The sequence below is a fragment of the Cryptotermes secundus genome, unplaced genomic scaffold, assembly GCF_002891405.2.
Source record: "Cryptotermes secundus unplaced genomic scaffold, Csec_1.0 scaffold49, whole genome shotgun sequence".
NCBI classification, from domain to species: Eukaryota; Metazoa; Arthropoda; class Insecta; order Blattodea; family Kalotermitidae; genus Cryptotermes; species Cryptotermes secundus.
In genome coordinates, this window is record NW_019744106.1 from 2,872,766 (window position 1) to 2,888,608 (window position 15,843).

At 35.6% G+C, this 15,843-nt stretch overlaps 1 protein-coding gene across 6 annotated transcripts in view; it reads left to right on the forward strand.

Moving 5' to 3' along the window:
* The window catches only part of LOC111874338 (RING finger protein nhl-1), a 98,886-nt gene extending 87,822 nt beyond the window's left edge, over window positions 1–11,064 (forward strand). For 5 of the 6 annotated variants that reach the window (XM_023869753.2, XM_023869752.2, XM_023869756.2 and 2 more), the window contains 3 exons: window positions 304–521; window positions 9,030–9,262; window positions 10,240–11,064. In XM_023869753.2, coding sequence (XP_023725521.1) covers window positions 304–521; window positions 9,030–9,243 — 432 coding nt within the window. In that variant the 3' untranslated portion in view covers window positions 9,244–9,262; window positions 10,240–11,064. Of the gene's footprint in view, window positions 1–303; window positions 522–9,029; window positions 9,263–10,199 lie in introns of all 6 variants that reach the window. The other variant, XM_023869757.2, reaches the window with a different exon arrangement.
* The last annotated feature ends 4,779 nt before the right edge of the window (window positions 11,065–15,843 follow it).

Consider the following 15,843-nt stretch of genomic DNA (forward strand, 5'->3'; position numbering starts at 1 on the left):
GCCCCAGTGGGCCTAGGCCTACCTCCATGAACTTCTCTGGCGTCTTGTTTACATGCACAAATATTGAGTCTTCTGCATTTTAAGCATGCAGCCACGATGTTTATTTGTACTAAAATTATAACAAATCATTTTTATCATTGCTGCCACGAATAATTATTGCTGCGTAACATTTGGTTCAGAATTTCTAGCCCTGATCACACATTCATGAAGCAGCCCTACTGACGTTGTAGATAATCAAGAGAAGGTACATTTTTGAACTGCAATTTGTATGTGTTTTGCAGTATAATATTTTCCCTGGTACAGGTTTTCCAGTCGGATGGAACATTTGTCGGTAAATTCGGGTCGTGTGGAAGTAAGCCCGGCCAGTTAGAGCACCCTCATTACATTGCTGTATCCAGCACTAATCGGGTCATCGTGTCCGATTCCAACAATCATCGAATTCAAATTTTCGATGTCAACGGCCGAGTGCTCACCACATTTGGCAGTGAGGGCTCCGAAGAGGGGCAATTCAAATTCCCAAGGTAAGTAAATGTGTTACGCTTTGTTCACTGCAGATAACGAAGCTTAGAAAATGATTCCTAACTTTAATAGAAGCGGGACTCATATAATAAAATAAGTTTATATACATATACATTCTACTTTCTGTGTACAACCTCTGTTAAATAAATTTCTTTCCCTTTAAGAGTCTAGAAATTATTTTATTCTTCGGCAATACATTACTACTCTTGTCTTGTTATCCAATTCTTTATACTGCAATCATAAAAATCCCAGACAAGGTCCTTTGACCTGTCTGCATTTCGATTTTATAATTGCTATATCTCGATTTATAGTCTGCTTTCGTTTAATGTATCTTCTATTTTCAAAATTTGAACATTTTTAATTCATTCCTTACATCACTTATTTTAGTATTTATACAAAAGATGATTCATAATTAACTTCTTATATTGTAATTTTCTTTTCTAACCAAAAAGCATGTCTCACGCATGTAATTTCGGTAGCTTTAATTAAAGACAATATTTGTTTGTGTATATTCGCATGTCAGTGCCCACTAGATAGTTTTATGACCATTTTCATAACATAAGCGCTAACCATTAAATATGTAAGTATATGAGTTACATACACGTGAATTATAATTTTATAAGGTTAACTCTTATAACGGAATTCTTTTGCTAAATCTTAACGTGGCAGATTCTCTGCAGAGAAATAAGTAAAAATATCTCAGTGAAAATGTCAGTCGGTTATATTTTCCGGATGATTGACATGTTTAAATGTGAAGGTTATCTACGATTTCCAACATTTATAATATTAATACTAATCCATCATCTATGAGTTTTATGTAACAAATTCTTTATTTTTTCCCAATGTCCTACTTAGAGTTTTATAATAGTATACGTGAGTGCAATATTCAGTTTAAAATGTAAACAAAAATACTTTACTATATTTCATGAATATAAAGAATTGTTTCAGAGCTATGAAGGAACGATAAAGATATCGTGGCCTATCCTAGAGATAGCGCAGTGGGAAAAAATTAATACTTTTCTTTATCAAGCTTATATTATACCGATATATGTGATATCTTGAAGAAGGGCGTATCTGAATGCAAAGCAGTCAGTTACCATCATAATCCTCTATACCACACTGAAGTTTTAAACCGTCTTTCCACTCAATACAAATTGTAGTTTATAACTCCCCTCCAAGACTAGCATAATCACATTGCGGAGGGTATGGACCATGAAGCTGGCTGATAACAGATGTAACAGCACTAATTGTATTGCTTTGCTTGAGATGGAGAGCATGTTATATTCTGTTCAGTAATCTGACTAGTGAACTAATGTCGAAACTTGTGTGAGAAATACAAGCAAAGCTGTCGACTTATTTTTGTTTATCTTTGTTCTAGTTCTAACTGAAATATGCATGCTTTCGTGTTCTTTAACAACACTTTTTAGATCCATGTCGTGTAGTTCCATACATCTGCATTTTCATTCGAATATTCACGGATTCTCTTTTCATCGATATAGGAATTCATCATTATCATGAAAATCAGCGCAATTAAGCTAGATTGATATTTCTGTATTTTAAATTTCTTTCCTTTCAGAATCTGTTCATCACAATGGTGTATACATCAGCTTTTGTAGTATACCTTATCTTTATTCTCTATGTCTGTGTTTGTGTATTTTGTAGCCATTTCTTTTTGAGCTTTCGATTTTCGCTTATAATATTTGCAGCATTTAATTTTGTTGTAATCTAGTCTTGTGAATACACACTTATAATCGTAGGAAATGGAAACATCGGTCAAAGTTCCCGAAAGTATGCAGTTATTCAACATATTATGATGAGCGAAGAGGACAGTATCTAATAGGATATTTCTTGCTCTATATGTAGTTGTATATTCACTGAAAGCAGTTTTTAAATTTAACAGATTTCGTAAATTTTCACGAGTTTGTTGGATCTGACGTCACAGCGGTGAAGAGCGCAGTCTCCTGAATTCTAATGCCGTGTATTTCGATAGGAGTCGCAAGAATTTCCGAGCAACGTATCACATCCTTCGAAGGGTAACCCAAACAGGAAACCAGAAAGAAGCATGGGAAACGCATATACTTCGCCCCTGAAGATGGAGGCACTACGTTCCTCCCGAAACGTCGGTAGACTTCTACCGAAATGCACGGCGTTACAACCCAACTTCATAGCTGGGTTTGTTTCCTAACGAAGCAGAAATTAGGTATTGGTTTAGCTGCTCCATAGAACAGATGCAAGCTCTGCTGGTTTCCATAAAAATTCACATTAGAACGCCTTAATGAAGTTCAAGTCCATAAAAGTATTTTTGTTGCTTCGATCAATCAGATGTCACTTTACTTGAAAGCCTTTTTAAATGTCTAGTTAAATTTTTACTTGATCGAAAATTAGTTCAGGAAGAAACTTCATTACACGACATACGAGTATACCATGCAGCCATGCAACATCACTGTATTTCGTACCAGACTCGACATGTTTTGAGATAATTTAGTGACCAGTACGTCCTATTGTGACGTATATATTCAAGAACAAAATATTTCTCAGTTAATGGAATGAACATTTAGAAGGGTAAGGATAGTTCTATTGTGATATAATAGATATCGGTAGAACAATTAAGACATAAAAATATAGTAGACCTAATACAATAATCCAATTAGATTTAACACACATGTATTTTAATATGTTAATGGTGATTCCTGACATTTTTATTAAAAAACAAAAACTGTTGCGTTTCGATTTCAGGGACTGATAACAGATGGAAATAAATGGACCATAAGATTCAGGACGTAGTTTATTTACGTCACGTCATGTAATGACGTGTGAAATGTGATATGATACAAAACAAGTATGAGATTAAACGACTACATGTAATCTTTAAATTGCCAATGATAAAACGGTATAGTGAATATAACCTTGCCATCATCTATGAGCCGATTGTCTAGAAAATGTGAGATCTTCGATGTCTCACAACCCTGTAGGCTTCATAACTTGCCAGGTATAATTAGAATGCTCAAGTTAGGGAGGATGAGATTTGGCAGGGCATGTAGCATGAATGCGGGAGAAGGGGAATGCATGTAGAATATTGCTGGGAAAGCCAGAAGGAAAGAGACTACTAGGGAAACCAAGACCTAGGTGGTTGGATAATATTCAGATGGGTCTTATAGAGATAGGTTGAGGTGATGTGGACTGGACTGATCTGGCTCAGGCTAAGGACCAGTGGAGGGCTCTTGTGAACATGGTAATGAACGTTTGATTTTCATAAAATGTTTATAAACACTTGAGTGGCTGCAAAACTGGCGGCTTCTTAAGAAGAACTCAGCTCCATGAAGTTAGTTACTATTTTGAGGTGAGATAGTGAAGCTTTGTTGTTTGAACCATTATACAGTACAAGACAAATAATAATATGACATGATCTATTTCCTACCGATTTCTTTAAAAATTTTCGTTACCATATTTAATCTTGGATTTGGCAGTATTAAGTGAGTCATTTGCAATGGCTGTTTGACATACATTCAAGACTGCTACAGACAAGGAACTACAAAGAACTCTCATTTGAGAGCCAAGGCTTTCTTTCAGAATTTGAACAAGTTCCCAATGGACACATCAACAATAAACTTTGACTTAATACAAAACCAGCTTTTGCCAAAAACTCAGATTAAAAGCAAGAACTTTTTCCTCCTGACACTACCCATTTCTACAGGCAGTTGAAAAGTGAAGGTAGAAGAAAACCAAATGAAAATAGTTCTTGTATTTGGCACTTTTCAGCTCAGTTTTAAGACGACTTTATGACTGCAGCAGTATTAAGTTCATTTATGTTTTCTGCAGCAGTTGGATTTTGCAGAATAAAAGCCATTGTATGCTACTCATGTTCTGTATCATTGTATCACAATATGGATTTACAAGTGAGAGGTTCATTTATTGTATGGAGTCATATATGCATGCTTTCAGATGATCTTTTAGTCTAGCAGAAAAGAAAATAATGAAAATTGAATCTGTATTGCATCCAAAGCAATATTACAGTGTCTTTGGTGGTGCTGATATCCTCCATGCTCTAAATTCTGACCTCCAGTTAGCTAATTGGCAGGAATTATTCCAAACATTGGTTCCAAGTATAAGTTTTCAAAGTCACTGTTGCAGAATGGGTAACAAGACAGTCAGATTTAGAACTCGTGGGTCTTTTTGCAGCATATAAAACACACCATTATCTGACTACAGGCTACTTAGAAAAGGAGTAAGAAATGGAAATATCCTGCTCAGTGTTAAAATATGTACCATCTTGTAGCTGTGTGCAAGCTGCAATGAAGAAGAACATTGAAACACTGTTACAGGATATCAAGTACGCGATCTGCCATTTCATAGAAACATTGTCACTACAAGAAATAATGCTGGAGAACACAATGTCAGTGATGCTGATATTACTTGTGAGAACTGTAAAATACTAACTTTATTTTGAATTATAATGTGTAAGCATGTATGATGGTAATGAATTGAGATCTTTTCTTATCTTCAAATGTATAAAACAGTGAAATATTATGTAAATCATGGTGTTAAAATAAACTGTGTTTCTGTTCTCTGCCCCTTCTGGTTAAAAGGGCAATAACACCATATTATGCATATCAGATACACTTAAGACCAATTATTAAGATGTCTTGGATACCTTCTGGAAACATGAAATAATGGTTAAACATGAAGAAGAATAAGTCCTGATCATTACTGATTTTATTTTCTTCAGAAACTGTTATTACTCCAGATTAATGAAAATAAAAATCAAACTGTTTTGCTAGTTATTTCATATTCATGTAAAATGTTGTTTCATACCATGAGGGACCAACATATGTACAACCAATTGCAAAAGAATATATGACTTAAAAAGGATGAATTAAGCCAGTAATTATGATATTTCATAATAAAGAAATTTGTATTTTAGAGAGGTCACATAGTATTGTTAGGCAAGTGAAATCTACAAGGCTATGAGGCAGTGTGCATGTATTTGGGGTACAGAACATAGAAATGCACATAGAATTTTAGTGGAGAATTTGTTATAAAATGTGATTGCTTTTAAGATAAATTAGAAGATGGAAGATAAATATTAAGATGCATTTTAGGGGAATAGACAGTGATATGTTCAGAACTGGATCAGTTTTGTATTCATTGGCAGGCTTCAGTATTAGCTGAGTTCAACCTTCAAGAAGTGTAAAAAAAAAAATTAGGTATCCCTATAACAGGCTGTGGAGGCCCATAGGGTTGTGAGATGTTGAGGTTCTAACATTTTCTAGACAATCGGCTCATAGATGGCGGCAAGATTGTCAGCCCTACGCGCCGGCCGCCCTTTACCCTCAAGAGTATTCCAAGAATATTCCTGGTACTCATTTCTGTTAGAGGCTGAGTGGACCCCAGGGCCATAGTGCGGCTGTAACGATTAGGTCAATGCAAAAAAATTCAGTGACCTCATCAGGACTTAAACCCGCAAACTTCAGGATTGTAGCATAGTGCCTCAACCAACTACGCTACCGTATGCCCCAACCTTCAAGATGTGTTGTGCCCTTAAACATGTCAGACATCAGTACCATGCCAAAGTGATCTGTAATATACATTTCAGACCACACAGCAGCATGAATTTGTTCTTGTTCCTTTAGTTCAGATGTTCTGTAGTTCTGTCAGAGATGACACCTTCATAGTTTATTTTATCATTAGATGCTGGTATTCACTTCGACAGATTGAGAGAACTGTTATCATCATTAATCAGATTCTTACCTGGATTCAAATGCACATATTTTATGGTTAATTGATTACATAGTAGTATTGACTGATGTTACACGTTTACTATGATTATATAGCTTTATCAGATAATTCTGAAAATTAACCATTTTCATCACTTAGTATTATTCATAACGCTTATTGTAAAGGTATAGCTAGATAGTTTAAGTGTTAAGAGATGGCAGGACACGTCTTTCATCGGTGCTCTTGAGCAACAAATAAAGGCAGACTAGAAAGTCAGGTGCTTTTAAGTATAAGATCTCATGCACACATAAAGAAGGAAGTTATCCTCTCTATTTTAAAATGAAACTTAACAGTTGACTTATACAAAACATACAAGGGTCATAGTAAATACTGTTAAATACAGCATCTGACATTTGTAAGCAACTTCAGAATCTCTAGCTGTTAACAAATTCCTCAGGCTTAATACAGATGTTAGAAACATTCATTCAGAACTGGTCCTTCATATGGCCAGGATGCAATGTGGATCACTTTTTATGATTAGTTCCTGTAATTTTGTTTTATGTATATTATTATTTATGTAAGGTATGTTAAGCACCATGGCTCAAGCTGTTAGTTGCTGGCTTCCCACCGCGGCGGCACAGGTTCGATCCCAGGTCTGGTAAAGTGGAATTTGTGGTGTTTTCTTCGAGCACTTCGGTTTCCCCAACCAATCTTCATTCCACCAATTGCTCCACAATCACCCTCACCTATCATCTGGGGCTGGTACAATAGGCCAGAAGTGGCCACAGTACAAGGGACTTAGTCCCACCCCACTAGCAATAAAAAAAATATGTGTTAAGAAGGATATAACAGGAAGATAAGATAATAACAAAATACAGTGATCTGGTTATCATTTACTATCAGTATCTACTGTAGTCAAAAACCTTGGTTTCAAGTGGTCATCTGAGAAAAAAACATATGTCTGACATACACATGTAAAACTCATATTATTCTGACTGGTTCCAAACAAGTTCCTTTCAGGGCAACAAATACATTATCAAAAGTATTCTGACAATTCATAGATTAACAGCCAAGTACAATAATGTTAGACATATGAATGCAAATTCAATGTGAGTTCGTTGTCACAAAACAATCATATAAAGTTCATGGAGAACTTAGTTTCTTTAGTGGGTTGGGTTTCTGTATAGTACAACTTGTGCAGAGTGCATCAAATGGATATATTATGTCACATCAGCCAGTGCATCTATCCATGTGTTTCTTCACCAGAGCCATTCATCATATTTTGATGACACTTGATAACATGAGTCTACAAAGTTTTGGGGCAAATGTAATTTTGGCTCTCATACGCAAGGATAAAATAACAGAAGGATACAGGAAATTACATAATGAGGAACTTCTTACTATGTTCTCTTGAAATATTGTTAGAGTATTCATTTCAAAGATGAGGCAGGTGCGGAGGATAGTAAGCATGGAATAGATGAGAAATGGGTACAAAATATAGTTAGAAAACTTAGAGGGAATTGACTTAATGGGAGACTTAAGTGTAAATTGTAGAATAATGTAGGCCTAAAAATGGAATAGAATTAAGAGTGTGAGGGTCTATATTAGATACAGCTCGATCAGAGTAGAGACCAGTTACCAATAGCATGCTCTTGTCAACCTGGAAATGAACTTTCAAATTACATAGAATGCACAGAATTTGTTCACCAGCTGAGTGACTGTGAGTTTCTCAAGAAGGATTCTGCTGCATGGTATCAGATGATGTCACAACATAAAGTGGCAGTACCAATGTGGCCATCACAACAAATGCTCTCACACAATTCCACTTCCCCATTTGTGTATGGTGAAGGTTATGTTGTCTGTTTGAACCATGTAGTATTCCTTCTTGCTTGGTTCATGCCCCACACTGTCTCTCCAGCGTTTCATCAGATATCCAACTTTATTTCTGAAGCTTTCCTTATAATCATATGAAGTTCCATACAATTTATATAATCCTTTTTCGCTTTGATTCTCCATTCATATTCAATATTTTTTTGTCTTACATCTTTGCTTCATAAGTGATCCCTTCAAGCTTCACCACTTTCATTGTATCATGTTGCATGTTTAAGACTATATGTAATATGATACTAAATGTATTTAACCCAGGATATTTTTAATGTGTTTATGTACTGAATAATTCTCTTAATTATGCTTGAATTCAGTGTCTAAGATTCCAGCATTCTGAACAATTCCAGCACCTTTATATTATTGAAATAACAAAACAGTTTTTGCATACTTCAACTGCCAAGGCTTTTTACTAAGACCCGGTGCACTTGAATTTTTATGACCTGAGTTTCATCTATAGTTTCTTCCACATTATAGTTCTTGACAGTTCTACTAATAAGTTTGACTGTCTGAAAATATGGCTCATGTTATACAGCATTATATTAAAATAATATGCTCATAAATTTGTTCATTCATGGTTTATTTAACGGTTTTATGTCAAGGACTCTGCACATGAATATTAAATTACTGTGAGAATCCATTACTTTTTCATAGGTTCTCAATAAAAGAAACAAATATTACAACACATGATTTTAAACTGGCTAAATGGGAGTTGTGAATGTGAGTTGTGATACTCTATATATAGAGTTCACGTTCACATTCAGTCAACACAGGGTAATCACGTGTATTTTTAATTTCATAAATGCATCTTTATTTATTCTTCAACATACGATATTTATATTTCCTGTCTGAGGGACCATTATTTCAAAAATCTATTGAAAGCTAATATAAGTGTGCATTCTGTTGTGCAGAGGAGTAGCTGTGGACGACCAAGGATATATATTCGTGGCAGACTCAGGCAACAATCGCATACAGATCTTCCATCCAGATGGGACATTCCTCCGGGCTTTCGGATGCTGGGGATCAGGGGACGGGGAGTTCAAAGGATTGGAAGGGATCGCTGTCATGTCCAATGGCAATATTCTAGTATGCGACAGAGAGAACCACCGCATTCAAGTTTTCTAAATACTCCAGCAGCAAGCAGGTTTGTTAGATTATCTAAAGTCATCTTCCTAAAATTGAAATTAAAAAGTAATTTCAAAACGTTTGATTTGCACTTCCTTCTCTCTTCTCTGTTTCTGAAACATATTATTTCCAAGCCTTGCCAGTTACACCTGACAGTGTTTTCATTTTGTTTGGTTTGTCTTTATGTCCCCCCCCCCCACTTTCCCAGTTTCTGACTTTAATATAAACTGGAGACACTGAAACACACAATTCATTTAATGCCATGACTGCATTTTACTGATATATTTAGCTTCCATAACTTGATATAATCATCCCATGTATTTCCACTCAGTGAAAGAAAAATACTGGTATATGAATTTTCAGACTTTTTAATGAATAAATCTTCTGTGTTCAAAAGTTGTTGAAAAACAAGTGATGCATGCAAAATTCATCTGTTGGTATGTAAACACTGGAAGGTAAAAAAATCAATGTTTTCATTTTTAATTTCTTGACATAATCGTATTAGGTACAGAATTAGCTAAATCTTGTGTAAAATTTAACACATCTTTATATCAGCATATAGGGAGGGTTTGTTTAACACTAACATGCCTGTCTAGTACCCAGGTGGCAAACAGTTAAGTATCAGCTCAGGCGCTGGCTATCCCAGCTGAGATATCTAGCAGGAAAGTGTCTGGATAGGACCTCAAAATAGATCATGATCACATCCCTCCCAGGTATTTCCAGTTATTTCATCTTATTTAATGCTAAATAACCTCTGCTTTTGATACATCATCAGAAGGTCTTGGAACCTGCTGTCAATCTGTATGTACCAGTCTAAAGAAAATCATATTTTCAGTTGAGTTACTTCTTCACACACTTCCAGTAACAGAACTGAATTATTCAATCAAGAATCTGACCAGGACTAGGCTTTGTCAAATAACATCTGTGGCTGAATTTTAGTGTATTTTTTGTTTCAGTTGTCAGTATTATAAACAACTGCTTATTCCTTCTCAACAGGAAGAGGCCCAGCCTGATTAATGGATGTGTGATCTCAGTTCCAACAGAAACCATGCCAAGGGTTCAAAAACCAGTGCACCCAAATCCTGAGAGAAGACCAAAAATCAACCTATCACGATCATACTAACGATGAATGCCTTCCTGATTAACATTGATGTACTATACTGAGAAAATAAAACATTTTTGTATCTGATTATTTCATGGTCAATCTATTTTTCTCTATTGCAAAATATCAAAGCATTCATGAAACTGCTTTCAATGCAATAAGAAATCTCATTAATTGTTATGCTTTTACATGAAAAGATCTGCTCTGAAAGTAGGTATAACTATTTAGTTTTTTAATAATGGATTATTTCTTCATGTTTTCCAGTTTTTTCTAAAGGTTTGTTTTTTTCTACTACAATTCTGATTTTTACTAAGCAAACTGATTTTTATATATCACTAGAAACATATCCTACTTTTAAACACAACGGCATAAAAATTATTCTTAATTTGAACCGTATTCTGCTAAAGTTAAACTGACATTAATTGTAATATTGTTGATTGGATTTGGTATCCAAATCTGATTTAACACTTGAAAAGAAAAATGAAATTGATTAGTTTTTAAATCTGGGCAATAAATATTATCATGATGTACAACTGTTAATACACCTGTAAATCTCAGACTCTGTAAAATGTATTTATGGCTTCTAAGGTTTTGGTCTTCAAGACATAATTTATTTCAGTTTGTAAAAAGTGTGTATACTTGACTGCTTATCTTACATAATAAATCATTATAAAATTTATTCGTATTTTTCATGTATATATTATTAAGAGAAATACAAATCAATGACAAGTGCAAAAGGACTCACCAATGAAATGTTCTTGCAACTAAGTGATTAGGCTGTGCTCAGATTATGAATGACTCACATTTTAATAGTTCCTGGATTTGATCTAAGCCTGCTTTCTTTTTATACGTTTTTGGAAAAATACTAGGATAGCACTTTAAAATAAACTGTAGCTATCTTTTCCCAAACTTGTCCACTTCACACTCCTGATAAGAACAGAGGGGTGTGCTCCAGATTTAAATGCATAGTTTCCAAATTTTGGTGATGTTATATTCCTTGTTTGGTTTTGCATGTTCACTTACTGCAGATATGTAGGTAATGAACTTACTACATTATGTTGAGTCACAGATTGAGCAACAGTAGAAACCATACTGCATATACACATTTTCTTGTATTTTGTATTTCCTTCTATTTTATGAAATATATTCCTAGTGATTTGTGATGTGGGTAGCTGTAATTGATTGTGATTAAGACAGATTGTAAAAGAAGGTTTTAATAAATACAATCATCCATCCAGAACCCATTATTATTAGTCATGCAGCCATAAACACATGACAGTGTTTTATAAGAATGTGGGTCCAAAAATGCTTCAGTAGAATGCAGAAGCCATTCATAGATTTTGCTAAAGGATCAGTTTATTCTTGTCAATCACATCACAGAACCGTGCATTGCCTTCTGCTGTTTCAGTAAATGATGAAGATACAGAGTATAAAGACTGGAATCACTATTGCACAATTTTTGCAAGAAACGGGCACTGCAGAACAGAACCAAACTACATATTTAGTATAGTATAGTATAGTAGAGGGAAACTGATTTTCTGTAATTAGATATAGAAACAGTATGTATATACCCTAAATGAAATCATTGGTTCCTTAATGTCTTTACCTATTTCCATTTCTTTCTTTCCTCTATCTTCTTGAAACAAATATATTGGTAAATGAAGCTCTTAGAGGCATACATTATTTGATATGACTACAAGACTGCAGTTAAATGTAACAATTGTAGAGATCTTGCAGCACCAATGAGATAAAAAAATTATTATATTTTTTAGAGGGAATTTGAGGTACTATCTGAGTATTCACTTGTTTAAATTAAGGAGCAGTTTTAAAAATTCTGTTACAATAACTTCTTTCCAGGTGCTCTGTATGAATGAACGATGAATGAATAAGGGGTAGGCCTTGACCAGCCCTTGCATTGCAAAAATCAATTATCTATTGTGCATCCCTCTCTGTTTCAGCCCTTCAATAAACCTATACTTTGAATGATGTGTAGTGTCTTGCTTACTGCAGCATCTTGGTAATCACCTGGCTCCATAAAGTATTGACAAATCTTAAGAAAGCTATACACTCACAGTTGTGTAGTATGTGTGTGGCTGATCCATTTTTTCTAGGCACCTTTCTCAAATGGAACTACTTATCTATCACATTTTGAGGAGGTGTCTTTCAAAATGTACAATCCACAAATGCCAACAAAGTGGGGGCTTCATGTATGCATAATTGCTGATTCCACAAATGGGTATGTTTGCTGCCTGATCTACTATTGTGGGTCAACAACTAAATCAAGTTCAATGCTGTTTTAAATTGCCTAATATTAGTAGTTGTAGTTTGAGACTTTGAGGAAGGCTATTGAACACTTTGATGCTGAAGGAAGGAATTCTTTCTTTATATAGAGATAGATTTGCTGAATTTTCCTTATATTTTACCTTAATCTGTGTTTTCACTCGAATCTTTTACCTTTTAACCTATAATTCCAAACACCTACAATGTTGTCCGATTACATCCACTGTTTTAATACGACCCAACCACTGCAACTCTTTTATCCATGAAATGCCAGTTTCTATCTTTGTGATTCTACAGAGCTTTCTCTGCCACATTTTTGTTTACCAACTGAACATAAGCCTTGCGTGTACTGTAGTCAGTCTCAATTAGAAAATGCGGGGGGACTCAGTTGGAGTGAGCTGAGTAGTCAAAGAATAGAGGACTTGGAGTGAAGGGTTCAGTAAGAGAAGTTCTGAAATAAAGAGAAGAGTGAGTTAAAGATGTACTGAGTTGAAGTTAGAGAATGAATTCGTTAGCATTAATTAGAGGGATCTCGTAATTCAGTGTATGTGGCTTGAGTGGAGTGAGTTAAAGCCAGAGAGTAACAAAATTATGAGTGACGCTGTGACAGACGTTATGAGAGTAGGATATTATTGGGGACTATCGTGTGAGTTACAACAGGACCTTAGGGGCAGTGTGAAGTCTGTGGTCAACGATGAAGTGAGATAGCAAACGCACACACAAACTAAACATCCATACCCTAAGTGGGATTCTAACCCACGATCTCGGTTTCCAAGCGAGCGAAGACAGTATATGCCTTAGACTGCTCGGCTACCGTGACAGGCATGCGCTTGTACTAGCAAAGTTTAAATTTCGGACTATCCGAAACGGGGTACTTCGGCCACGACGATCATACTCATCACTGGCTAGATCGGGGCACTTCGGCCGTTAAACATTAATCACTTGGGACTAACGTAAAACAGCGTAAAATAAAAACTTAGAGCAATCTGTGGAGCAAAACTTGAATACTCGAGGCTAAAACCTCTTGGAAAGCCACTGAGTGTCAGCCCAACCTTAATATCACGCGGCTATTTAACCACTTGAGACCAAGCTAAATCAGTGAGGGTTAACAAGAAAAAAAATTAAATAAAAACTTAGCGCCATCCGTGAGTAAAACTTGAACACTCGAGACTAAAACCTCATGGAAAGCCACGAAGTGTCAGCCCAACCTTGATATCACGCAGGTACACATACACGCGTGAGCACAAAGCAGTTGATGTGACATAACAAAACCGAATTTCAAAACTAGAACAAGAATACATGATTTTGCTAACGCTATACAATATTGTTGCTGGAGAAAACTGCATAATGAGGAGCTTCATAACTTGTACTCTTCTCCAAGTATAATTAGTATGATCAAGTCAAGGAGGATGAGGTGGGCAGGTCATGTATTACAGCTATTTTATCACCATGGAAAGCGCTATTATACAGGGCGGGAGTGGGCTCAACAGGCAGTCTTGATGATGACAAATCTTGTGTCATGTTCTGTGGCATATAAGCCCACTGCTAACAGCTGCTGCTAAGGAACAGCTCTGCGGATATGCTGTCTCTCCAGCAATGAGAGAACACTGAATAATGGAAGAGACATTTTCTCTGTGGTCCGAACCAGGGCTATATAATGAGGACTATCATCATCATCATCATCATCATCATCTTTATTAACATCCGTAACTGTTACAAAGTAACACATGGACAAGTCATAACATGTAGTACAATCATTCGGGAATCCTTNTTACTAAAGTAACCATCACAACCATACTCATCAAGGATAAAAACACATCATCAAATCATCATTTAGGATTTTGAGCAGAGTTTCTCTATTCATCCTGCAGTCCCTCAAAGAGAAACTCCTTCATTGTATAAAATGGATTATCTAGTAAAAATAATTTTAATTTATATTTAAAATCTTTGAATCCATTTAATTTTCTTATTTTCAAAGGCAATCTATTGTAAGCTTTAATACCCATATTTATGACACTTTTTTTAGAGGTAGATGTGCTACAGCTTAGTACATGGAAGTCCTCTTTTCTTCTAGTATTATATTCATATAAATCTGAATTTCTAGTAGTATACAGATTAAATTATCAGTTCAGAATAAGTGCTGGGGAGGACTAGCAGCAATTTGGTAATCAGCCTGGCCAGATAGAGGATTTGTATATAGTGAAAAAGGAATAATTTTCAATGACATGCTATATGTGCATACCTACACTTGGCCCAGGCCAAGCACACTCACAAGTGACAAAGTCATCTTCTCATCAGAGAGGATGTTATATAAGGACTATGACCGCAAGGATTCTGTTGAGTCTCAAGGGGCTTGACATCAAAACAAAGTGACTGGTGGTAAACCGCCACTCATAAAGTAAATCTTAAAAGCTAATGGTTCAGTCAGTTGAGAACTGCAGTTTTGGGGAGTGAGAAGCTGGTAGCTGAGGCCGGGGATAGTTTGGGAACCCAGAGGAAGTGGAAAATGTCTGCCACTGGAAGTTGTCACCAGGCAACGGCTAGTAAAGGCTGAGAAGACTTTATATGTACTGTAGTCACAGTGATGTTTGGAGTGGGTAACTCAGTGAGAATGTCGTAGTTATTTGTAGTTACAAGCATAAGTGTCCAATAAATCCAATTACCAATCCAAACCCTGTGTCTAGTCATAAGCACGTGACAATATCAAATCAAATGCTACCCGTCTTATTTCGACAGTGCAGCAGTTTTAACATAGTCTAATAAAATATTTGGAACATATCAAGACACCTGAAGATGGCCGTTTGGGGCCGAAACATGTAAGGTCGAGGTGTATAATGTTAAACTAAAAATTGAGTGGTGAATGGAAGAGTGTTGCAATATTGACGAATGATAAATAATGGACATTAAGTTGAACAATTGCAATGGGATGCTGAAATACAGAATCATAAATATTATATTATAATATTATGAGATTTAAGATTCCCACAGTGCTGAATACCATGGAATCCCCATTTAACATGCCTCAGTTTAACAGTTCCCCTCATTTAACATTCAACTTCAACAATCCCATGTCAAAAACTTCAGTGTTAAATTACCTCCCTGTAAGATTTACCCCAGTTCAGTGTTCAAACCCACTGCTCCCATAAGAAACCTTAAATAGGGGTTTCATAGTATTAAGATTATAGCCCTCTAGAATATGATGCTGTATAGTTTGGCAA